This window comes from Babesia microti, chromosome II (genome assembly GCF_000691945.2).
Source record: "Babesia microti strain RI chromosome II, complete genome".
Classification (NCBI taxonomy): Eukaryota; Apicomplexa; class Aconoidasida; order Piroplasmida; family Babesiidae; genus Babesia; species Babesia microti.
Genome location: NC_027206.1, coordinates 1,189,583 through 1,213,526, shown reverse-complemented (window position 1 = coordinate 1,213,526; position 23,944 = coordinate 1,189,583). Strand labels below are relative to the sequence as shown.

Genomic DNA, 23,944 nt, shown 5'->3' with positions numbered 1-23,944 from the left:
AGTTCTATATTTATCTCACCACATAACTACTGTCATTTTAATTAGATTAGACATATATATTCTATACAAATGCGTAACAATATTTCACAGATTATATGAAGTCAAACATATAATTTGATTGTGTAATGATGCGCGATGGAAGTGTATGAACACTGCGAGAAGAAGAGTAACTGTGCTTTAACAAGAGTCAACGGGGATTCATTCAAGGGATTGTACTACCCTTACATAATTAACGGCAAATCTAAAGTATTTTACCACGACATTAATACTCTCTTAACACAATTCCTAAATATAGTTCGGGATTTAAGTGTAGATTCTGATCTCATTATACATTATTCCAAACTTTATAAAAAGCTATATTTTTCAAAGATCCTAGTTAGACTTAGTATTGAAGATATAGAAGAAACTTGGGAATTGCTTTGGGGAGTGTGGTCTGGTAACCGCCTTTAATCTAGAATTATTTACAAATCCACCAAAGGAAGTTATCGGATCGGATATAATCTATTATAAACTTGGACTAATATTTACCTGTTTTTACCTCTATCATTCACAAGTACCTCATTCACCATTGTCTGACAAACTATTTTTGAACGTTCCTATAGCAGTAACTACACTCGATAAATTAATCGATTTTGCAGACAATCTTTTCGAGGAACATAATTCAGCAATTGCAATTGAGTTGATTCATTATTTGTATCGACAAGGTGCATTTGTAATTTGTTTTGTTGATGGTCCCCAGTATTTACACCAGGATCGTCTTGGCAATCCATTGAAACCCAACTATACTTAGCTATTCTATCACCACTGTTCAATTAATTTGCTATCAGGCCAATTGCTATGTTTGGCTTAGTGGCAATTGGCCCACCCGGGTCCGGAAAGTCAACGTTTTGTGCCGGTATATCCCAAGCGTTAACTCAACTTGGAAGGAATCCAATTATTGTAAATCTCGATCCACACGTAACACCTAGTGATCTACTGTATGAACCTACGATAGACATCTGTGATCTGGTTGATGGACTTATAGTTGCCAAAACATTTGAGTTGGGTCCAAATGCATCACTAATCTATTCAATTGAATACCTATTGGCAAATTTCGATTGGCTTGAGACCGCCATTTTATTGCATAAAGGTATGAATTGATTTATCTAGATAAATACTTCCTATTTGATTTACCTGGACAAATTGAACTATACACTCACAATACGGCCCTTAGAAGTATTTTGGAAAAGTTGACTAAACTGGATCTAAGACTTGTAGGAGTAAATCTCATCGATTGCACATTATGTGCCGATTCTCAAAAGGTAAATTGCATGCCATGTAGTACGTATCAGCACTAATATCATCACTCAGCTCACAGATTATGCTAAATCTGCCACATATAAATGTATTATCCAAAATTGATCTCTTGCAGCACATAGAAGATGATTTATGTAAGTAAACACAATTTTTGACATTTAAATATGTATATATTGACTATATAAGTATCCAATTCCATACAACCTCACAATGTATTACTTAATAATCCTATCATATATTCCAATTGAATTGCCCAGAATATACAAGATTTTTATATTGAGAGTTGAATAATATCGCAAACCTACGGCACATTTAATGCCAGTTCTAATAGAATAACTTCACATAATTGCCAAAATTATCATCAGATCCGATAAAAATAGAGAAGAACTGCAACTAGTGTGTAGAAAATATAAAATTATATTTATTGCAATTTTTGATCAATTGAAACAATGACATATTATAAACAAACAGGTTTAACTAATGATTTATGGATTGGTATAAAGAAGATATGTGCTAATGTGCAATCGGTGTGCGATAAATGGGCTTATTATTACCTCCATGACATTCATATATCATGTATACATAATATCCTCATTAATTACTACATAAATCATATCCCTTTATTATCTAGTATTCGACATAGATTACTATAAGGAGGTACAAAGCTTATCACAGCTACTTTTGGGCATGAGGGTTAATGACGGACCCTATAGGGTAAGTTTTAATAAAATTAGATGCGCAATGAAAATTTTATCAAAGTTTTGTGCGAACTTGTTGAAGATTTCGAGTAACTTATAATAATACATTTAGTCTCATTTCATTTTCCACACTAGATATTCAGTGTAAAAACTCTGTACTTAATATAATCAAACTCACAGACAGAGCAATCGGCTATTATATTCCGGCAACTTCAACTTATTAATTAATTTTCGGTCAATTAATAGAACATAGGTAGTCAGATTTGAGATTAAAACACACATATGAAGCAAAATTGGTGCGGCAAATAGGACACTTTTCCTGCCTCAATGACTTGATGCATAAAGAACAAAATGAGCTATGACAACAAGGCAATAACACCGTATCCATCTCCCTTGCAAGACAAATTAGGCATTCCTTATCGTTCTTATATCCCATGCCAAACATATCTTTTGGTTCATGAGGACCAATACCAGATGAGAATATTATTTGTCTGTCAACATCACAGGATATTTGAGATTCATTATCATTCTTTTTCATCCTAAAAGTTGTTTTGGGCTTTATCTTTATAGTGGTGACTTGGGCATAGCTGTTATATGTGTCAATGTTTCCTGAAGTGAATGTTCTTGTTTCGTGATCCTTGGGAACGTAAAGAACTACAACTAATCCGATAATTTTTTCATCCTGTAAGGTGCCTGTATGATTTGATGATATTTGTGCAATGCGATCTAAACTAATGGAGGTGGGTTTAAGTCGTACAACATGGTCATTTCCGGGGTTAAAGCATATGGGTTCTGAAGATACATCAATGTTTCTATCTGACGAGAAAAGAGTTATATCTCCGTTTCGGTCATCGCCATTAGAACATTCTACGTTAATAACTTATGATATAACATGACAAAATTTTTAATGAATTACATAGTGATTTTAGAATTTTAAATAATAACGGTAATACCTGATGATGATTCCTGTTCATTAACTAATAATGAATCACATCCCTCGAAATATCGTGGAAGGAAAGCGCGTAAGAAAAAGTTTATAGGTCTAGTGTTGCTTGAGTGCGCCGGCGCATCATTCCCAATTGTTATTGAGTAGTGACTATCATAGGAGCCAACCTATATAAGACTTAAGTAGTGATATTAATTAAATAATGAATAAGTGTATGATTAAAGATAAAATGTGTGCGTACCACTGAATCTAAAATGTCAAGAGGCACCCCCCAGTGGGCCGTGAGAAAACAAGTTCGTTTACAGTCAAAATTAAATTCCACTACATTATCACCAATTTCATCCGTAACTATTTTAATAGTTTTTGGCTTAAAGTCCACTAGCATACGCACCCTTGAGAGGAAAATGGGTGCGATAGGTCGTTTGATTCTGAGGATTTGATTAAAGTGCGATTTCTTCAACCTCTTCAATTCATCAATCCACTTACTCATGCCATTGAGATGGATTGCCCTCTGATGAATATGTAGATACTTTGTGGAAATTAGTATCGAGTACAATTGCTTAAACAACCGATATAACCAGAATAATAGGATGGTTAAGGAGAACAGGAGAAAGGTATTTTCAGCTCCTGATGAAGAATAAGCACGGCAATCATTTTGGATGAATCTGCTGCTCGAACTAGTCGAGTATGCACTCCATTCGAATTCATCTATAAATGACATATGGTTACCCCACCAGTTACGGTATAGTACCATGCAGCTTTACAGCTTACGATACAGTTCACATTTGCATCACTTATTCAATCTAGATGTGTCTAAACGCCGATTATTTCTAAGAATTATGTATAATTTGCACGAATGCATATTGTCATATTAACACAACTAGTTGCAGCAACACTGCCATACTAATACTAGTATATAAATCTGGGTGCTTACTAACTATTTAAAGCCATTATTATCAATATTTACTACTATAAATGACATTTAACACTTATTTATATTTTGTATTATGGATCCACAACTTTAGTTATTTTTATATAATATATACCATCGCAAATATTTAACTATTTAAAAACCGATTAATCAAGAGATATCAGTTTATCTGTTTAATGGAAGTATCATTACCACTTATATACAATATATTTATGGTCTAAAATATATAGTCCAGATATAGTAATTTATAGTAAAGTGTAGGTGACGTGATTAGCTGTCGGTGCCTGACCACACAATTTAGTAAAATGGTATGGCCATTCAGCAATTGACAAAATATTTAGTATAGTAATTAAAAGAACAGATACCAATGCCCCTGAGTAAAAGAAACAGAATTGTAGCAACTTCCAAAGTTAAGAAGGATGGGAAGAATCGCAAACGAGTTCTTATCGACTCTATTAGAAATTCGATACAAAATGAAGATGTATACGTATATGTTTTGGAGCTTAGTAATCAAAGAAATGCCAAGTTAAAGGAATTGAGGGGAATTCTATTTCCTGGAAGGTATTTTATAGCATGTGATCTAGGATATTCTATGGAAAAAACAAAGTAATGCAAATCGCCTTGGGAAATTCACCGGAAACTGAAATTTGCGAAAACATACACAAACTATCCCAAGTAAATATTAGAAAATATTAATTATCTTATTAAATACTTGGATAACATAGATGATTACCGGAGAACGTGCGTTATTGATTACTAAAGAGGAACCAAACATGATTTGCAAAAAATTAGCAAGCTTTAAGCCTATGGAATTTGCCAAAACTGGATTCGTCTCAAATACTACTATCACTCTCAAAGTAATTAACAACTTATTTAGGAAGATGATAAACCACTTAAAGACTTTCCAGGATCTATGGAACCTCAATTTAGACAACTTGGCCTACCTACCCGTTTAAATATGGGAAAAATTGAATTAATGGGAGAGGCTAATGTTTGTAATGAGGGTGAACCATTGTCATCTAATCAGGCAAATTTGCTAAAATTGCTCGGTCACAAACTTGTTGAGTTTAGAATTGCAGCGCTAGCGTTTTACAATGATGGCACATTTAAACAATTATAATATTAATAAGACGTACAAGATTATTCGCATTGTTAAATTTTTTGCATATGCATGTGTATAGATAAGATTTAAAGTTGTATATATTAAATACCAAGTATGATGTTTTGTGTAGTGCCTGCCTAGTACTGAGATATGCGGTGAATAAGGTTTACTGCAACAATAACATGTTATGATACACGGAATCTATCTACTATTATTGGTCATTAGAAAGGACAATTGTTTAAAATTCTCAATACTCAATTTAAATTGCTACTTACTACCCAAGCATAATACTTACAAACTGTACAGAATGTATATCACTAGTGATAAAATTAGAGTGCCATCTAAAGTTGTAAAGAGTCAGTTTATCAACTATTTCGAGTCAAAAAATCACACACATTGGCCAGGTTCTTCAGTAGTTCCTAACAATGACCCATCCTTACTATTTGTCAATGCTGGGATGAACCAGTTCAAGCAGATTATTATGGGACAGATAGACAAAGATTCAGGCATGAGTAAATTGACTCGAGCTTGTAATTCTCAGAGATGCATTAGAGCTGGAGGGAAACATAATGATTTGGATGACGTGGGCAAGGATTCCTATCACCATACCTTCTTTGAAATGCTTGGTAATTGGAGTTTTGGTGATTATCTCAAGGAAGATGCTATTGATTTTGCATGGGATTTGTTAGTTAACATCTATAATCTGGATCCCACTAGGTTGGTGTCATTTTTCATAATTAATTGTTACAATTAATCATTTATAATATAGGTTATATGCCACATATTTTGGAGGAGATCCTGAACACAAAGGTTTACCACCTGACCTAGAATCAAGGGACAAATGGCTAAAATATTTGCCCGAAAATAAAGTACTTCCTTTTGGCTGCAAAGACAATTTTTGGGAAATGGCTGACACTGGACCTTGTGGCCCTTGCACCGAAATCCACTATGATCATGTAGGAGATAGGGATGCTGCTAATCTGGTTAATGCGGATTCCCCTGAAGTTGTCGAGCTTTGGAATTTAGTTTTCATGGAATATAATAGGGAAGGGAATGGATCACTCAAGAAATTGCCTAAGAAATGTGTGGATACGGGTAAGTTAAATATTATATTGAAAATTGAAAAATTCAATTTCTTAAAATACATTCACAACTATTTCCCAGCGATTATTAGCAAATGATTATAATGTTATTCAGTATTCACGCATCTTTATTTTTGATGGGTATAGTAATTTACAGATTTTTATTATTACATAGATTTGACAAATGTATGAATTATTAGGTACATGTCACATGTATATGTGGATTTTCCTTCCATGTTTATGAATTTTATTAGAAAAATTATTTCTTTACCGGTCATTGACTAAATATTTGATGATACATTATCTATGTTGCCACCGGTTTGTTTTTATGTTAATTAAGTTTTCTTATTAAAAATATTAATTTACAAATTTAAATTTTACAATTAATATATATAATAGTCCAACAAATTTATGTTAATTATATATAAAAATCACTCTCATAAATATATCACAAATGACATTGACAACCATATTATTTATATGTTAATTATTATTTGTGGGGATTTGTTAGATATTCTAGATATGCATATATGAATATTATCAAGACTCACAAATATAAATGGTTGAATTTTCAAGAGAAACTTAATTTTCACAGCATTATCTAGGCATGGGATTTGAACGTCTAGTATCAGTAATAAATGGCTTCACAAGTAACTACGACTGTGATATGTTCACTACAATACATAATGAGATTCAGAATTTGCTACCAAATATACCACCATATGCTGGAAAGGTAATTACACTATTTATCAAGTTTGGCACTGACGATAAATTGTTAATAGATACAACATATCGTGTTATTTCTGACCACATAAGATGTATAACTATTGCTATTAGTGATGGCATAGAGCCTAACAATGAAGGTAGGGGTTATGTACTACGACGAATTCTTAGAAGAGCTATTGTTTACGGAAAGTTATACTTCAATGCAAGTAAGGCATAATTTATTTAGATGAACCATGGCTATATAAACTAATACCAACTGTTGCAGAAACATTAGAAATTTCAGGCTATAAGGTGGATAAAGTTGTGACTGTAGTGAAAGATGAGGAAGTACTATTCTCATCCACTTTGGATAAGGGTGTGGAGAAGTTCAACAAAATTTGCAACTCACTGAAATCTGGCGACATCATCAGTGGCAAAGAGGCATTTTTACTCTACTCTTCATTTGGGTTCCCCCTAGATCTCACCCAAATAATGGCTAATGAACGAAATATTGGCGTGGATATGGTGGGATTTGATAGGGCACTATTGGAACATCAAAGGGCATCTGAAGCAATTAATTCATCTCATGATAATGTAAATAATTTAATTGACACACTATCTGCAGATGTAATACATCAGATTGAGCAATATACTGGCATATTTACAACAGATGATTCGCTTAAATATGAGTGGTCGAGTGCTGAAGGCGTCGGAGATTCCTTTGATTGCAAAGTTATTGCTATTTGGGATGGAAAACAATTTCCTCAACTTGTTAATCCCACAAGCACTGATGGTATCTATGGAATAGTACTGGATAGGACGCCTTTTTATTCCGAATCTGGAGGGCAGGTATCGGACATTGGCCAATTCACATTAAACGGAAGTGTCTGTTTTAATGTGTTAAAAGCACACAAAATGGGTTCATACGTAATTCATGTTGGCCATGTACTAGGTAAAATTGGTGTAGGAGATGTAATAAAATCTTGTGTATCATATGAGCTGAGGTGTGGAAGTGCAAAGAATCACACCTCTACACATATGTTGAATTATGCAATCAGGAGGGTAAATAATTACAAATTTAGATATTATCAGACAATGTAGATCAAAAGGGATCACTGGTTGATCCGGAAAAGCTTAGATTTGACTATAACACTTCTAAACCGCTTGAAATGGAACAGATTGTAACTTTGCAAAATTTCTTAAATGAAATGATTTCGTCTAGTTTACCCGTGTCAACATACGTGCTGAAACTGGAGAATGCCATGAAGATCAACGGGATAAGAGCAGTTTTTGGAGAATCATACCCTCAAAATGTACGATTATTGGCAATCGGTCTATCAGGTGATTTGCCTGAAATTGAACAACTAGATGGCACAAAAATATCGTTAGAATTATGCGGTGGTACGCACGTTAGCAATACTTCTGAAATTCGGGTAATTACCATTTTATTCAGGCAATTTATGTTACTTGTGAGGAAGGGATATCGAAGGGAATCAGAAGAATTACTTGCATCACCGGTAAAGTGGCAATGGAGGCTATGGTTAGGATGGAAAATTACTTTTATCAGTATCAAAACATACTCAAGCAAATAACCACATTTTCCAATACCTATGATGGTAATTTGTATGAACAATCCATTGCAAGCACTTTAAACAGGGACTCATTAGTTGCCCTAAAGGGATCGATTGAAAAGGATAGATACTTGCCGCTCATAGATAGGAAAAAGTTATACACAGAAATAGATAATCAACTAAAACTCCAATGGGATACACTTAAGAAGTATCAGAAATATTTAATGGGCGTTGTAAAACTTGTGACTAAGGAGGACCCTTCAATATTTCCCATTGAACAAGGTTTGTGATTTTAGTGTATATTTAATATATTTACATCATGGATTTAAGTATTGAATATAACAACATGTTAACATAGGTTACCACGTAATAAGATCAGATGATCTCCATGGAGATATTAAGCATATGATGATTGTGGCACAGAGTTTTACTAAAAAATCAAAAATAAATGTTCTGATACTATCCAAATTGCCGAATGTTGATGATGCTGGCAAAAATGTTGATAAATTTGTCTGCATAACAGCCGATGGATGTTATAAAGCCAATGAATTTATACGTGACAAGTTTAATGACACTGATGTGACTTTTGACCACGCACATATAGGTAGTGCCACGGGCCAGATAGCCTATAACTAACTCTTGAATTTTGAATTGCTTGTACCGGACCGTTGAACATTTTAATAGCCAATAAATACAATTTACATACATATCTAATATATTTTCAATGTTATGCTTATGGATAGAATGGTTTAATTAATAATAGAATGAATGATTAAAATAAAACACTAGTTCACAATAAATCGTCTATATTGAATTATAGCGAGTTTTAATCAAATCAATTGTAAATATTTATAAATCATTTGTTTAATTATTTACTGAATGATGAATAATTAAACAAATGAGTTAATCTATAAGTGAATTACCCACATATTATCGATAATTGACATAAAATTAAACGTTTTAAAAAAATATTAGTATCAAATTCCATGCGTATAAATAGGTTAAGTTTAAAAACGTATGTCTAAATCATCAGAACGACTAGAAAAGATAAAAGCTTGATTCATGTTAGTAATTGAATGAGTTAGATAATTCATTTAATATGAACCAAAATAATATAAGAGAGGATGCGTGCATATAAATTTAATTATTATAAAGATATTATACTCAAAAGTAAGTGATAATACACCATAAATAATGGATATATGATGTTACTTAGTATATATAGTAATTAGTAGTGGTTAATAATATGTGGGAAGAATTCCCTGCTACAGTTAGAACCATAAACAGCATCCACAGCTTGCTGGTAATGGTTAACGAGTTTATTATACGAAAAGATGGTAAGAAAGTTGTGGATTTTGCCCTGCAACAACTTCCTGAGAACATTGAGTGTGTAATGCAGGGGCAGAAACTCTATTCCAGGTTAATCGACTTCACAAATACGTTATCACGCGAAAAAGACACAATGCAGATTACTACCGCAGATTCTACAACTATAAATGATCAAATATCCAAATTATCGCTTAAAAAACAACCACAGATGCGCACAGTTAGGGTATTCATCGATGGCGTGTTCGATTTACTCCACTCTGGGCACTTAAACGCTCTTAGACAGGCCAAAAGATTGGGGCATATATTGGTAGTTGGGGTCAACTCTGGTAAATGGTAATTTATTTAGACGATGAAGTGGAAAAGGCCAAAGGTATGCGGCCTATTTATAACGAGAATGAAAGGGTGCAGCTGCTCAAGGGATGTAAATGGGTTGATGAGGTACTAATTGGCACTCCATATACCGTAACACCCAAATTTTTGGACGAAGTGGCAAATTGCGATTTCGCTACACATGGAGATGATATAGCCTTATCAAATTCAGGAGTTGATGTATACAAGGAATGTAGGGAGGCCAAAAGATTAAAGATATTTAAACGCACTAGGGGTATTTGGATATATCATCCAGGCGTATCGTCTTCTACTACACTTAAAAGATTACTTGATTCTATCAAAATGGGAAGGTTTAATATCTTGAATGGAGAATCGGAACCGCATAAATGTATAAATGTTAATGAAGAGTCGCTAAGATTTCCCAAATACTATCTAAGCTCTGCTAGGCTATTGAAGTTCATGAAAGATGGCAACGATGGATGCATACTGTGTGACGGCGACGAGTTGTACAGTTCATCATTTGAGCGATTTGGAGATAAAAAAGTGGTATACATTGATGGTTGTTTTGACATATTTCATTTGGGGCATTTGCGTGCTATTGAAGTTGCTAAATCAATGGGAAATTACCTCATTGTTGGGTTATATGACGATGAAACTGTCAAATCAATAAAGGGTGAACCATTTCCCTTCACGAATTTGTTGGAGCGCGCCTTAACATTATTAGGTGTGTTATAAATTATATATAGCCATGAAAAATGTTGACGAAGTGATACTGGGTGCCCCGTATATTATTACGAAGAGATTTTTGAAGGTAATACCCCATTAAATCATATATAAATTTATTCTATATACATGTAAATATCAATCGGATACATACAACTTATATCTATTAACCATATAATATACTTCATTTGTCACCTATATCATACCGTAATAAATCATCAACAATGTATTACTTAATAATCCTATCATATATTCCAATTGAATTGCCCAGAATATACAAGATTTTTATATTGAGAGTTGAATAATATCGCAAACCTACGGCACATTTAATGCCAGTTCTAATAGAATAACTTCACATAATTGCCAAAATTATCATCAGATCCGATAAAAATAGAGAAGAACTGCAACTAGTGTGTAGAAAATATAAAATTATATTTATTGCAATTTTTGATCAATTGAAACAATGACATATTATAAACAAACAGGTTTAACTAATGATTTATGGATTGGTATAAAGAAGATATGTGCTAATGTGCAATCGGTGTGCGATAAATGGGCTTATTATTACCTCCATGACATTCATATATCATGTATACATAATATCCTCATTAATTACTACATAAATCATATCCTCTAGTTAAGCTTATTTAATTGTTAAAAATTATCTTTACTATTTAGGGGTTACAAGTTGACATCGTCGCCAGCGGCCATAGCTCTGACGAACACCTGTATCATAGGAGTCCGGACCCCTATGCCATACCTAGACAAATGGGTATACTAAACTATTTCGATTCTGGTAGCGTACGTTACAAAATGATTTAGAACTGGACGACTATGGATATTATTGAACGAGTTGCGGAGAGAAGTTTCTACATTTGCGACAATGTGGAGAAACGGGTACTAAAGGAGAAGATGTTTTATCAAGATAAGGACATGGGCCCATTCGATATCCAAGAAAATTGATCCGTTTTATTTATTTTGATGGATATTTATCTACACACATATATATATATATAAACATATTTATTGTATAATTATGAGTTTTTGCATTACAGTTTTATAGAATTCAATACAATAGCATTTGAATAGTAGTACATACGGATAAGAAATGAATTGGCATTGTGAGGTTAAATTATTTACTGATCTGTTCCAAATACAATAGGCACTGAGCCCATCCGGCATATGGGCCAAACCGTTTTTCTAACTGTTTTTGGATATTATTGTACCCATTGATACCCTTGGGCACATATTTGCTTGAAACTCTAAGTATGTGTACATCCAAAGGGACGCAATTAATGAACCCTAGAGAATACAAACAGATACAATCTGCAATTTTGGGCCCGACGCCACTAATTCAGTGATTTAATTACCTTAATTGGATAAGCTCATTTCTACAATCTTCAAGAGGCAATTTTTTTAGTTGATGGAGCCATTCAACACCACCACGATCTAGTATTTGTTTGGCAGCATGTGGTATTCTTGATGCCCTAAATCCAAATCCTGGTTCATGTGCTTAATCACCTAATTTTCTAAGGGTTTCAGTTTTCAAATTTGCCAATTTGTATAGTTCTGGAAATTGATACCAACCGTTGCCTAGCAATTAACATTTTAATACCTAAAGGAATTCCTGCCTCTTCTTTCAATGACTGGATCATTTTTGTTATCCTCTTAATATTATTATTTGCTGAGCAGATGAAAGAGAATATACACTCTACTGGGTCCTAGATTAAACTTTGTTATGATTACCTGCTGTAGCACCCTTAGTCCCTTGTATTTTTCATGTAATTTTACCAGCCTATCGTCTTTAAAACTATGTCATTGATTTTTTAAATATGCAATGATTATATACGTATAGGGTATACACACCTCTCAATAACATGCATAGTGTCTACTTGTAAGTTGAACAGGTGAGTTACTAGGGAATGTATAAATTCTTCACTTAATTTATTATTCAAAGGATTGTCTAAGTTTATTATTCTGTATCAATTGGATTGATACCGGTATTTGGTAGTTGTTGGCGTTTCTTTACATTCTACTATGAGAGATCGGATTACACCCATCCAAGTACCAGATTTTGTCTCCTTCCACGTAAAAAGTTGGCCTATTTTAATTGCTGTGGTACCTGTTGGCAGGACCATAGACAATCTTAGAGTCTCAGGCGGAACTTTCAAATCCTTCCACATAAAAATAGTCTCACAAACCACTCATAATACATCATCAATTGTTAGAGATTATTACATAATGGGGAAATTATTACTAAAACTAGTTATTAGAGCTTTTAAAATTGATACTATAATTTTGCGATGAACTTTTTTGTACAAATGGAATCTATCGAAAATAGTACTACGTTATCAATATAGCTCAAATTGTAAATTTTTGTAAAAAAGTTATAACTTCTCATTTTTCTTAGCTCTAGCCACTACTTCGTTCTTGCAAGTCTCAGCTAAACTTCCGGCTAATATAAATTCATCCAACAGTGCATGTACTTGTATGAAGTTGTAGACGATATCCAATTCACAAACGTCGCCAAAGTGTAGATCCATTATTTCCACAAATAGGTGGATCATTTCAAATATTGCCAAGGGGTTTTCATTGGGGTCAATACAGGCACAAATTATCAACCCAGCATACTGGCGATATACCAATTTGTAACCATTATACTCAATGGCATTTGACCATTTCTTTTGTCTCCTAATTACAATTTGATAAATTTCCTTTTCAATCTTCCTCCTCTCTGCTAGGCTATAATTTATGTACCACTTGGATAGCCTAGTGTCACCATGCATGTTTTGAAATAGTAGCACTCTAATCATCGAAGCTAAACGATAAAATTAAATTTTATTTTTTTTAATTTAACAAATTACACAATACTTGGATAATCAATTTCCCAAGTTGACACCAATCAATTCTAGTGCCTTAGCCACCCCAGTATGTTTCTCCAATAGAGCCGCTAGTGTTACCCTAACATCATCATTTTTCAACATCTCAGGGTCTTGTATTATCTTTTCAATTTTTATCTTCATAGTTTTACAGTCATTGACAAAATTTTTCCACTCGTTAGCCTCCATCTTCAATGATTTAGCAGCATTGCCTTTTCCACGTGAAGATGCCAATTTTACCGCAAATTCAAAATCATCAACATGTTTTGAGGGTGCTCTTGAGCTTATATTTTTACGCTGTCTAAAAATATCAATATTTTTGTTCCTTTTCTTATTTTTGCCACCTACAATATCCACTGCATTCGCTGATTCGTAATATCTCAGCATTTCACCGTCCAGCTAAATAAATACCATTTTGTACCTCTATTTTGAATGATTTATTCAGTGCATTCCATTCTTTACTTAGCAGAATTGCAATACTGTCAGCCCAAATGCCATCCATAGCCGCTGTAATACTTTGACTGTTACACATTTTAAGGCAACTATTTACAACATCGCTTCTCAAATCTGCCCTTAAAATGTTCACAGGTATGCGCTACATAATCTTTTATCTTACCAGAGGGATTCCTTTGCTGCCACTTTTGACAACCAATTCATCCATCTGTTGTATGTCACTCAATATTAATTGTTTTTGTAATTCAAAATTGAAAGAATCACTTATACTGTACTCTTTATTTTTCATCAACTCAACCAATTCATATAGTGTCTGGGTATCTTCTATTTCGGCGTCAAAACTCAAGTAGTCTTTCACTCCATATACCAATAGATCTATAAAGTGTCCATGTAAATTACACACCGTATTACTACAAGTTTCTTTGATCATCAAGCACAAAACTATTAACTTGTGTGCTATATCAAACCCTAAATTTACTGAGTGAATTAGCAATTTTATTGAATATATAAACACGTTTTTCAAGCAAAATCCAGTCCATGCACTAACAGGTATGCTAGTGTAGTCGCATTCACGCTCCATTAGATTGTTGAGAAACATTTCAGGTATTTGAAATAGTAAACTTGCGATCAATAATTTTTTGCTTCTTAACAACACAAGAATTTCAAGACAATGTAATATTATATGATTATGTTCACTAGAGCTGTTGTAATCGTCATTGTAAAGTGTCGTTAAGTGATTGATAAATTGACAAAATGAGTCAATCATAGGCCGCAATATATCACCGTTAGCCAAAGAATTTTCCAAATTATAGATAATTGAACCAATCAAATCAGTTACAAGGTTAACCACTGTTGTGTCATTCTTATTCGTTAGATATGACAATAAACTTTTTATAGCATTTACAAGCAATGGCGATTTAGAAAATTTGTTATTCATAGCAAATTTTCCAAACACAAGCAATCTAATAAGTGAATTGTTATCTTGATCATCCATCGACTGATCTAGATCATCTAACCAGCATGTACCCAATTTATTATCTCCATCAATTCCTAGGCCTTCACATACCCTACTGGATATCACTAGCGTAGTAGGATTGTTGCTAAAACACCCATCAATTAGAAATCTGCACAAATCATCCGAGTGAAGTAGATCTTCAAAGTTATCTTCCTGGTGCAATAGGATAAGATGATATACTTGTGACAAATAGTAATTGCGTTGAGTTTCAATAAAAAGTTTATGTGTGGAATTAAGGATCGCCAGCTCAACTTCTGCAAGTATAGAAGCCACTGATTTTCCTTCAGATAGCGTTATTATTTCCTCTGCTATTTCGTATTTGTGTGCCGCCCATAGGAAGGATTTTAGTTCCACAATATATGAAGTGTCAGCGATATATTTAGAGAAATAATTTACAATTTTGTTGGGTCCATGCTTAAATGCATTTTTACTATTCACTGCTTGGGCTGTTGGTAGCAATAATCCAGTCAAATTGCAAAATTCATATCTTAAGTATCTAGTGTCATTGTATAAATGACGGGTCAATTCTGATGGATTTGATAACGAAAATAATGCAACATGCAAAATCTTTTGCCAGTCAATCAAAAATTGCAGGGTATCATTTATCAAGTATGCTACAAACATTATTAACTTGTATGTATCACTCAAGTTATTGTTTGACACATGGTTTACATGTAGACACTGATTGGTATAGTGGGTTGGACAATTTGTAACAATTTTTGACACCATATTTTTAAAAGTTTCAAAGCCATATTCAAGTTCTGTTAGTTTTAGTGTGCGTGTTATAGCACAGATGATTAGTATGTTTGACCAATAATCACGATTTGTTACTGATTGTTCAAACTTCTCTGCGATTTCTTCAATGAATTTACCAATCAAAACGATTAGTTTATCTCTAAAGGCGCTGTTAAGCGTAAAGTCTTTCAAATTATCTAATGTAGACAGCTTATCAATGTCTTGAATGGATTGTACTTTGTCTATGACCATCCAATTTGTAATGTATGTTTGTGTAGTATCGGTTATGAATTTCCACTTAAATTTGAAACCCTGAAATGCAAGTATATTTGCTATGGGATGTAACCATCTGATCAATTTCAGCGACTTAGCATTATTTCCATCTTGAAACGTTTTAATTAATTTGCCATAAATGAGCGCTGCAAGAGATTTGTGAATTGCCATTAGTGTCAAAATTTCCAAATCCGTAATATTATCAGCACTCAAATAATTAATTATTTCATACCAAATATTGAGTTTAATGCCATATAAACAGTTGTGGGTATAGCAGTTGGAGTATTTAGTAAATTTGTTGCGTGTACAATTGTTATGGTATGACTGGTTAAAGTGAATACATTCTTTGCAAATATAAGATTTTTTGGATTCAAGCAAATAATTTAATAGTGATTTATAAGCAGCAGCATTGTCTACATGATTGAGAGTTTCAACAATTGAATTGATTGAAGTATTAGCTATATTTGGGCTATTAGTTGTAATAATTTCCAAAATTTTGTCCATGAAGTTGAGATTTTTTGTGCGATTATGAGGAAATTTTTTACAAAAAGCTACAAAATTGCTCCTTATAGAATATATAGATTCTGAAATCGAATTTTTAGTGTTTAATGGCAGTACATCAGCTGCCAATAATCCCCTATAGGTACTAGTTATAGTAGTTTGACCAAATTTATCGAAGAATTTGATTGGTTTACCAATTATAGCCAGAGAAATGTGTTCGAAATTTCCTGCAACGATAAATTCATTGACAGCAATTGGCCCAGAATCTTCTGAAGATGTACCAATAAATCTACCCTCAACCTCTGTCCATTCCATATAATTCCAGCCAGAATGATTTGAACCTTTACATCCTATTGAGTGGTAAAAGGATTTGAATTGGTCTGGGGAGAGGTAGGGGCGAGTTCTTCCTACAAAATTGCCCACATTATCTCCTTCCTGCAAAATTATCACTGAAAAATTCTCCAACACTTCTGAATTTAAGTATTTAATATGGATTCCTTGATCGCCATGTGCCAGACACGATATATTGCTGTTTCTTTCTGGATCTATTGTCATTTTCTGAGTTATATAACATTCATGTTCAAAGTTTGTGAAATTTTGAATCGTGTCATATTAAGTATTTAAACAACTACATAGAGAAGACTGCTATTCGCTAGAATTGATAAAATTCAATGTTACGGAATTTAAAAGGCCGAAACTCATATTATATGCATAGTGAGAGTGTAGACATTTGACCCTATACCAGTTGTCAGTGCCACCTATGCCATACCTCCTCACAGTATTTAAGATACTCAAGGCCCTAGTAATAATTCCAATTTCACTCACTTCACAACTTTCACTAATGGGTTTATTACTATTATCTTCATCAGATTCCATAATTTCGGAATTCAATAATTCCGATGCTATTTGTTTAAAACCCATAGAATTCACTAATACCGTGTACAAGCATCGTATTATATCAATGTGCAACAGTATAAACCTGGAAATTAGACAATGAAAATTCTCATTAACAAAATTTTCCATTAACAATTCATTGGAATCAAGTAAAGCTTGATATTTTGTTATGAAGCCTTTTCCCTCTAATTTACTAATTTTCTTATTAGTATCGGAGCCTACTACATAACATATTGTAGGAAATGGTTTCAGGTGGAGGAGCAATTGTTTGACATTGTAAAACTGACTACTATCGATAAGCTTAGCTATATTTGTGTCTACAGCGATTTCAGTAATATATTGCGATAGACAGTTTATCTTTTGGAATTTTTTGAGAAAATTGTTTATTTTTCCCCATATAACCTCTCCATCTAATAGATATAACCTTAGCATCTCACAATCAATCCATACAGATTCCTCATTTTCAACATTAGATTGACTTAAGTAATTAATAAATGGTACTAACCCCCCATTGATTAATCTATTACTTTCATAGTCAGTATCTGATTCATGTACAAATGGGGAAACTAATGCGATATCTCCACACAATCCAATTAAACCAGCTGGTACCCTTCCAATTGCACTTTTAACAGCCAGATAATCATTCTTTGTCAATTTGAAATCACAAAATTGCCAGTCCGACACAATTGACATCCATTTTCCAATTATTCGTTGAAATAGTTTTATTTTAAAGTTTTCATTCACCGCTTCATTCGCGAAGAATTCAACCAAATCAACGCCATTATTAGAATTGTCTACGGTCAATATAGAATCTCGATGTTCTATGGCTCCAATCAATTTAGTTACATAATCAGTAGTAGTTATCAGCCTGTACTTAGTTAACCAATAAATTAATGATAGTTCAAATTGCAATATCAGTTTGTAGTAGTCAGTATTCATATCCTATCCCATATATAATTCATACATAACTATGGTGCCTAATTGGGTGTGTAGCAATGGGGTCACAATATTTCATTCCATATGCGATGTAAGTTGCGGTCCATTTAGTTAAACATTACAAATTTCTACTGGCAATCCTATCCTTAGTATTAAGTTACGTAATATCCACTATGGGAACCGTTGAAAAGTCGTTCATTATGATCAAACCGGACGGGGTCCGGAAAGGACTAATTGGTGAAATAATATCCAGATTCGAAAAACGTGGGTTTAAGATGAATGAAGGGAAGTTAGTTATGCCAAAAAAGGAAATTGTTAAACAACATTACGCTGAACATATAGATAAACCTTTTTTCGACGATCTGATAAATTTCATTATCGATGGTCCAGTATTTATCTCAGTATGGAGTGGGAAGAATGTTGTATCTATTGCCCGTACTATGCTCGGTGCTACTAATCCGGAAAATGCGGCGCCTGGTAAATTTTTATGTTTATACAGGAACCATAAGAGGCGATTATGCTATTGAAGTTAGAGAAAACATTTGCCACGCTTCAGATACCGTTGAGTCTGCTGAGCGCGAAATTGCTATATGGTTTGGCTATGGCGTCAATTCTGAATTGTAATCATTAACAATTGAGGCCAAATTCAATGAAATCTACAATAAAATAGCATTTAATTGTATATATATTCTCAATTATTAATTATACATATCCCATATTTGACCTAATGTCACTAATAAAATTAATCCAAAAAACATCTCTGGGTGCAATATGAATCAAAAGCATTAATGTTATAAATTAGACGTACAGTTAATTATGTTACAGTGTAGTAGTATGAACTACATCAATCAGTCACAACTTTGAATTATGATGTAAGAGATTTAACGACAGACGCCGAATTTAAGGGTCTCAAGTTATTGTAGTTTTGCCCAGTTCCCACGAATACAATCGGCTTCCCTGCTATGTAACTCATGGAAAGTGCCGCTCCAACTTTGTTATCTACAGTATCGAATTTTGTCAGAATTATCCCATCTATTCCCCTCTAAGTTAGACCATTAATTACCTTTGAGTGTTTAAAGCAGTTGTTAAACTTTTCCAATTGATCCACGCCATCGTTACCTACCAGTGCTTCTCCAACAAAAAATATCCTACTCGGGTTATTAACATGTACCAGCTTAGCCAAAGATTTCATTAGTGGTTCGTTGTCTTGCATCCTACCAGCCGTATCAATCAATACAACATCGTAACTATTCTGTTCCGCATATGATATGGCTGATTTAGCAATTTCATCTGGATTTTTTCCATAACCCCTATCAAAAACTTCGACATTTAGACAATTAGCATGGATTTTTAGCTGTTCCACTGCTCCAGATCTGAAAGTATCACATGCAGCCAGTAACACTTTAAATCCTTTGTTCTTGAGAAAATAGCAAACTTTGGCCAATGTAGTAGACTTTCCTACTCCATTTACACCACAAAACGCTATTGTATATAGCAAATTTTGATTTTTATGTCTCGTTGCCTCAGCAAAAATGTCAATTGTACCGGAATATGTTAGTACTTGTGTCACAGCGTTGCATAAAGCATCATTTATAGCTTTATTTACACTCACAAATCTTTTAGTAGTTTTCCCAATCAAACCCTTCTTTACAGACTCGCATAACATTTCACACACGTCAGTGGATACATTTCTACTAGCTAATAAAGACTTGAGTTCCACCATTGCCTTATCAACGTCTTCAATAGTGAGAGTTTTATTGCCCATGTAAGACTGTAAAGAATCAGCCACCTTTCTATAATATCTGGTAAATATTGACTCTTTTTCTTCACAATACGAATCATCGCTCTCCGAATCTATATACTGGGATGTATTGATTGCTTGACCCATCTGTCCATTGTCAGATTGGACCTTTTCTGAAAAATCTAAGGCATCTATATCCTTTCTGGATATTTTATCCTTGTAAGACCAACTTCTCTTCTCTTTGCCTTTCTTTCCCTTACCCTCAATATCGTTTTTATCCAAATTATTTGTTTCGGATTTAGCAGTTTGGGACTTATTTACGCCGGTTATATTTGATGTTAATCTGTTAGAATTTGAAATTATCTTAGTGAATTCATTTGAAAAATCTTCAAATTCACTTGATTCTATATTATCATTTATACAGTAATTATATATTTAAACTGAAAGACTGTCTTACCCAATATTAATAAAGTTTTGGAAGTTACCCTTCGTTTAATATATTTTTTGAAAGATCTGGTGATATCGTTGATAAATAACTTGGTTTTATCAGAAGGCAATAATGCACGGTGAGATAAAACAAATATAATATTGTATTCGTTTATCATGGACCATCGATAATATATCCCGTCAAAATAAACGGTATCTAGATTCGATTTTTCCTGCATAAATTAACACTTACTGATAGTAAGTAATCTTGAATGAGCTTATTTATAGCTTTTAAATCGAGTGAATCGTATATTTGACACCATAGAATCAGACCCTCACGGGTGAATGCAATTGCAGCATCTATCATGGTAGTGTATTCATGTCATTTCCAAATATATTAGATAATTATATTCTTAGCCGTATATTTAGTAAACTAACTAATTATTGGTATCATTACTAAATAACTAAATGCGGGTGTCACTAAGTTTTATGCATACCCAAGCCTATGTCCAATTTATAGTGTTTGTATACTACTGGTTATGGTAAGGTACAGTTATGTGCACGGTTGTGTGTGTGTTTATGTAAGCTGGATTGTATAATTATTATAATTTTTATTGATTTGTATGTTATGTCTATATTCGAGCTAATTCTGGTGCGATGAATGGAAATTTCCAAATTCCATTCTAGGTCAATAAGGCAACTGAGGGGGTCGAGTGCTGACGCAGATTTTAGTTCAATAAAAGACAAGTACGAATAATAGTGTTAATTACATCTGGAAATGTTAGATTCACAAAATAATTGCAAATTGAACTAGTAGTGCAATGAGGAATTTTCACATGCAGCAGCATGCCGACACCGACCCGCCCTGTACGTCGTAAGCACTATCACGTGGTCAGCATTTATAATAATTTAAAATTTCCACCCATAAACAAAATAAAAAATAAAACACTCATATATTTCTACATATTCAAGAATAGTTTCTTGTGTCTTATAATTGTCTTTTATCATTTGCATCGGAAAATTTCCAATGATCATTATATAATCCGTCAATGCTTCATATAAAATTAAGTTTTTATTTATTTCACCCGCACATTATTCATTACAGCAGTTTAAAACGTAGTTTAACGTAAAGATTTTACATTTTAAAATACGATTTACAGGATATTGTACAATCTAGGATGACCGCTTATATTCCAGGTTTGCTCGAGCGTCTAAGCGCCCCAATTGTATCCTCCAGACTCGATGATGATGACCTTGCATATCTAGGCAAATACGAATCCGAAATATCTGACTCGGATAATTTACAAAATATATACTCAAATGATACCATAGTAGCATTAGGCGATTTGGACGCTAAATACAAACAACAAACTTACTTATCATCGTTAAATTCACACATTGTTGATCAAGACGCACAAATTGCGTTCTATCCTGTAAAATATACAAACAAAATCATTCGAAATGACAGTAATCTCACTTACAGACGCACAACTTCATCACTTTCCAATCCCTTGGTGAATTATATTCAAAAGTCACAACATGATACCCCTGACCCAGTTGATTCGAACATTCAAAATTCATCTTCTGAACAATACGCCATAACAACAGCCTCTAGCGGATCAGATAAATCTAAAAGGTTATCACATGACAACAGCAAAACTGATCATGATATCCACGACAAATCTGGTGTTGTAACCGCAAATAATCATAGCACTGATAGATTTCAGAATGCTGGAGATCTTGTTTGGCAGCCTGGATTTACTAGACAGCTTGGAACTAAGGGTAGAAGAGTCTTACTTGATTTGATAAGGAAGGTTTACCGAGGTAATCCTGAATATTTTAAAAACATTTTGGCATTAAAAAATCCACCAACATCAATATCAAACCTACCATTTTGCAACGTTACTATGCTTTGGGAGTTAGCCAACGATTTTGGTGTTTTTGACCAGGCAATACAAATTCACTATGCCCATGGTAAACCAGGATATCCAGCCAATTATCACAATACAGCCAATTATGGCTGCAATAAGACCCGCAAAACAAATAGCGGTAAGAGCAAAAAAAATAAATTCTATAACTATGATTATGAAGCTTACGATGAATATTATGAAGACGAGTATATATCAAGTTTTTCCAATGGTAGAACTTCTAGGGGCAGAAAGATCGTACAACCCAAACGCTTTGATGACTATGATCACTTGTTGGATTCCAATTATCAAGTTGAATATGGCTACTGTTCTAATAGGCATTTGAATAAGGATGGGAACACTATATTATACTATAAGAATAAGAGCCATGACTATGTAAATTTGGGAGAGTTGAAAGGGCACAAAATCGAAAGATTCACATCGCAGCTTATTTGTTAGTGACCTTTTATATTTTATTCATTCTAATATTGTTTAAATTACAATTTTATATATTGTTAGTGACACTAATTGTATGTTATTTGGACGAGTTTATATAAAATCTAAGATTTGAATTTCTGAATTATCTGCAAAATGTTTATTGACCACTCACACGCTATATCACGCATCATGTGCGTTTGTATTGGATAAAAATGTCAATCTATTTTAGTATGAATTTCATGTTCATTGATGCAGCAAGTAATTATTTATGTTTTATATTTGTAAAAATAGTTGCCAATTTCTGCATTATAACACTGCAGCTATGTTTAATTTTTAAGAACCATTCGACTTTATTATAGTTTTAGGATGTATCATTTCGTAACGTGTTTCTGTTTTTATAATAATAGATAAGATTATTTATCATATATATAATTTAAATAATCGTTTATTATAACAAAATCGATGACATTAACTATATCCATGTGATATATGGCACTTATCAATGTTGTTGTTAGATAAACACATAATTCATGTATCGTGCATTATATTTATAAACAAATATTATCATATCATCATAGTGAATAATCTAATGCTACAAATAGCCAGCATATGTAAAAATGTTGATAACTTTCGACACTATTGCTGTTAGCATCTGATGATATATATATATATATAATGTATATTACACTGTAATGATTGTATGCTAAATAAATAATTATATATATCATTTGCAAATATGATGCAAGTTGTAACAAATCATATACATGAATCATTATATTTTGAATAATTAAAACAATCTATCATATGCTAGCAAGTAAAATTAAATAATGGATTAATTTATATTATGTATATTTGTAGTGATTAAATGAATTATAATGCTTATATATCAGCATAGATTACTAACTTAATTGCTAATCAAATATACAAGTATGTAAATATTACGACACAATTATTAATAGACAAATTTCACATATATTTAAATGACATATGGTATTAATTATAAAATCTGCAAACATTATATAATCAACATATT

The 23,944-nt window shown here is 33.1% G+C and overlaps 13 protein-coding genes across 13 annotated transcripts; 7 read left to right on the top strand and 6 right to left on the bottom strand.

Annotated features, from left to right (window-relative positions):
- On the top strand, window positions 136-790 carry BMR1_02g03460 (conserved Plasmodium protein, unknown function; the record flags this gene model as incomplete). Its single annotated transcript, XM_012792999.1, is given in 2 exon segments — window positions 136-436; window positions 456-790. The coding sequence occupies 2 exon segments, from the start codon at window positions 136-138 to the stop codon at window positions 788-790; spliced, it is 636 nt and encodes a 211-aa protein (XP_012648453.1).
- Window positions 791-837: 47 nt separating this feature from the next.
- BMR1_02g03455 (Conserved hypothetical ATP binding protein) lies at window positions 838-2,218 on the top strand (the record flags this gene model as incomplete). The annotated part of the gene is made up of 6 exons (XM_012792998.1): window positions 838-1,129; window positions 1,150-1,301; window positions 1,322-1,430; window positions 1,928-2,010; window positions 2,031-2,083; window positions 2,107-2,218. 6 exons carry the CDS (start codon window positions 838-840, stop codon window positions 2,216-2,218), a joined length of 801 nt encoding a protein of 266 aa, XP_012648452.1.
- BMR1_02g03450 (E3 ubiquitin-protein ligase, putative) lies at window positions 2,230-3,694 on the bottom strand (the record flags this gene model as incomplete). The annotated part of the gene is made up of 3 exons (XM_012792997.1): window positions 2,230-2,861; window positions 2,948-3,107; window positions 3,185-3,694. The coding sequence occupies 3 exons, from the start codon at window positions 3,692-3,694 to the stop codon at window positions 2,230-2,232; spliced, it is 1,302 nt and encodes a 433-aa protein (XP_012648451.1).
- A 544-nt stretch (window positions 3,695-4,238) lies between these two features.
- BMR1_02g03445 (MRT4, mRNA turnover protein 4) lies at window positions 4,239-4,991 on the top strand (the record flags this gene model as incomplete). The annotated part of the gene is made up of 4 exons (XM_012792996.1): window positions 4,239-4,432; window positions 4,456-4,546; window positions 4,597-4,728; window positions 4,749-4,991. The coding sequence occupies 4 exons, from the start codon at window positions 4,239-4,241 to the stop codon at window positions 4,989-4,991; spliced, it is 660 nt and encodes a 219-aa protein (XP_012648450.1).
- A 289-nt stretch (window positions 4,992-5,280) lies between these two features.
- BMR1_02g03431 (Alanine--tRNA ligase) lies at window positions 5,281-8,967 on the top strand (the record flags this gene model as incomplete). The annotated part of the gene is made up of 8 exons (XM_021481692.1): window positions 5,281-5,690; window positions 5,743-6,068; window positions 6,661-6,788; window positions 6,810-6,987; window positions 7,008-7,822; window positions 7,843-8,193; window positions 8,214-8,613; window positions 8,690-8,967. The coding sequence occupies 8 exons, from the start codon at window positions 5,281-5,283 to the stop codon at window positions 8,965-8,967; spliced, it is 2,886 nt and encodes a 961-aa protein (XP_021338305.1).
- Window positions 9,578-11,676, top strand: BMR1_02g03430 (ethanolamine-phosphate cytidylyltransferase; the record flags this gene model as incomplete). The annotated part of the gene is made up of 6 exons (XM_021481691.1): window positions 9,578-9,986; window positions 10,007-10,264; window positions 10,286-10,714; window positions 10,737-10,801; window positions 11,392-11,514; window positions 11,536-11,676. The coding sequence occupies 6 exons, from the start codon at window positions 9,578-9,580 to the stop codon at window positions 11,674-11,676; spliced, it is 1,425 nt and encodes a 474-aa protein (XP_021338304.1).
- Window positions 11,846-12,896, bottom strand: BMR1_02g03425 (N-glycosylase/DNA lyase; the record flags this gene model as incomplete). The annotated part of the gene is made up of 8 exons (XM_021481690.1): window positions 11,846-12,062; window positions 12,084-12,213; window positions 12,235-12,306; window positions 12,329-12,434; window positions 12,460-12,523; window positions 12,580-12,690; window positions 12,712-12,814; window positions 12,836-12,896. 8 exons carry the CDS (start codon window positions 12,894-12,896, stop codon window positions 11,846-11,848), a joined length of 864 nt encoding a protein of 287 aa, XP_021338303.1.
- Window positions 13,101-13,526, bottom strand: BMR1_02g03420 (Clathrin adaptor complex small chain; the record flags this gene model as incomplete). Its single annotated transcript, XM_012792991.1, has 1 exon — window positions 13,101-13,526. The coding sequence occupies one exon, from the start codon at window positions 13,524-13,526 to the stop codon at window positions 13,101-13,103; it is 426 nt and encodes a 141-aa protein (XP_012648445.1).
- Window positions 13,527-13,592: 66 nt separating this feature from the next.
- On the bottom strand, window positions 13,593-17,124 carry BMR1_02g03415 (conserved Plasmodium protein, unknown function; the record flags this gene model as incomplete). The annotated part of the gene is made up of 3 exons (XM_012792990.1): window positions 13,593-13,991; window positions 14,014-14,187; window positions 14,209-17,124. 3 exons carry the CDS (start codon window positions 17,122-17,124, stop codon window positions 13,593-13,595), a joined length of 3,489 nt encoding a protein of 1,162 aa, XP_012648444.1.
- Window positions 17,125-17,214: 90 nt separating this feature from the next.
- On the bottom strand, window positions 17,215-18,402 carry BMR1_02g03410 (hypothetical protein; the record flags this gene model as incomplete). Its single annotated transcript, XM_012792989.1, has 1 exon — window positions 17,215-18,402. The coding sequence occupies one exon, from the start codon at window positions 18,400-18,402 to the stop codon at window positions 17,215-17,217; it is 1,188 nt and encodes a 395-aa protein (XP_012648443.1).
- On the top strand, window positions 18,573-19,023 carry BMR1_02g03405 (nucleoside-diphosphate kinase; the record flags this gene model as incomplete). Its single annotated transcript, XM_012792988.1, has 2 exons — window positions 18,573-18,876; window positions 18,899-19,023. 2 exons carry the CDS (start codon window positions 18,573-18,575, stop codon window positions 19,021-19,023), a joined length of 429 nt encoding a protein of 142 aa, XP_012648442.1.
- On the bottom strand, window positions 19,265-20,933 carry BMR1_02g03400 (signal recognition particle receptor subunit alpha; the record flags this gene model as incomplete). Its single annotated transcript, XM_012792987.1, has 4 exons — window positions 19,265-19,441; window positions 19,463-20,544; window positions 20,598-20,799; window positions 20,820-20,933. 4 exons carry the CDS (start codon window positions 20,931-20,933, stop codon window positions 19,265-19,267), a joined length of 1,575 nt encoding a protein of 524 aa, XP_012648441.1.
- On the top strand, window positions 21,745-22,932 carry BMR1_02g03395 (conserved Plasmodium protein, unknown function; the record flags this gene model as incomplete). Its single annotated transcript, XM_012792986.1, has 1 exon — window positions 21,745-22,932. One exon carries the CDS (start codon window positions 21,745-21,747, stop codon window positions 22,930-22,932), a length of 1,188 nt encoding a protein of 395 aa, XP_012648440.1.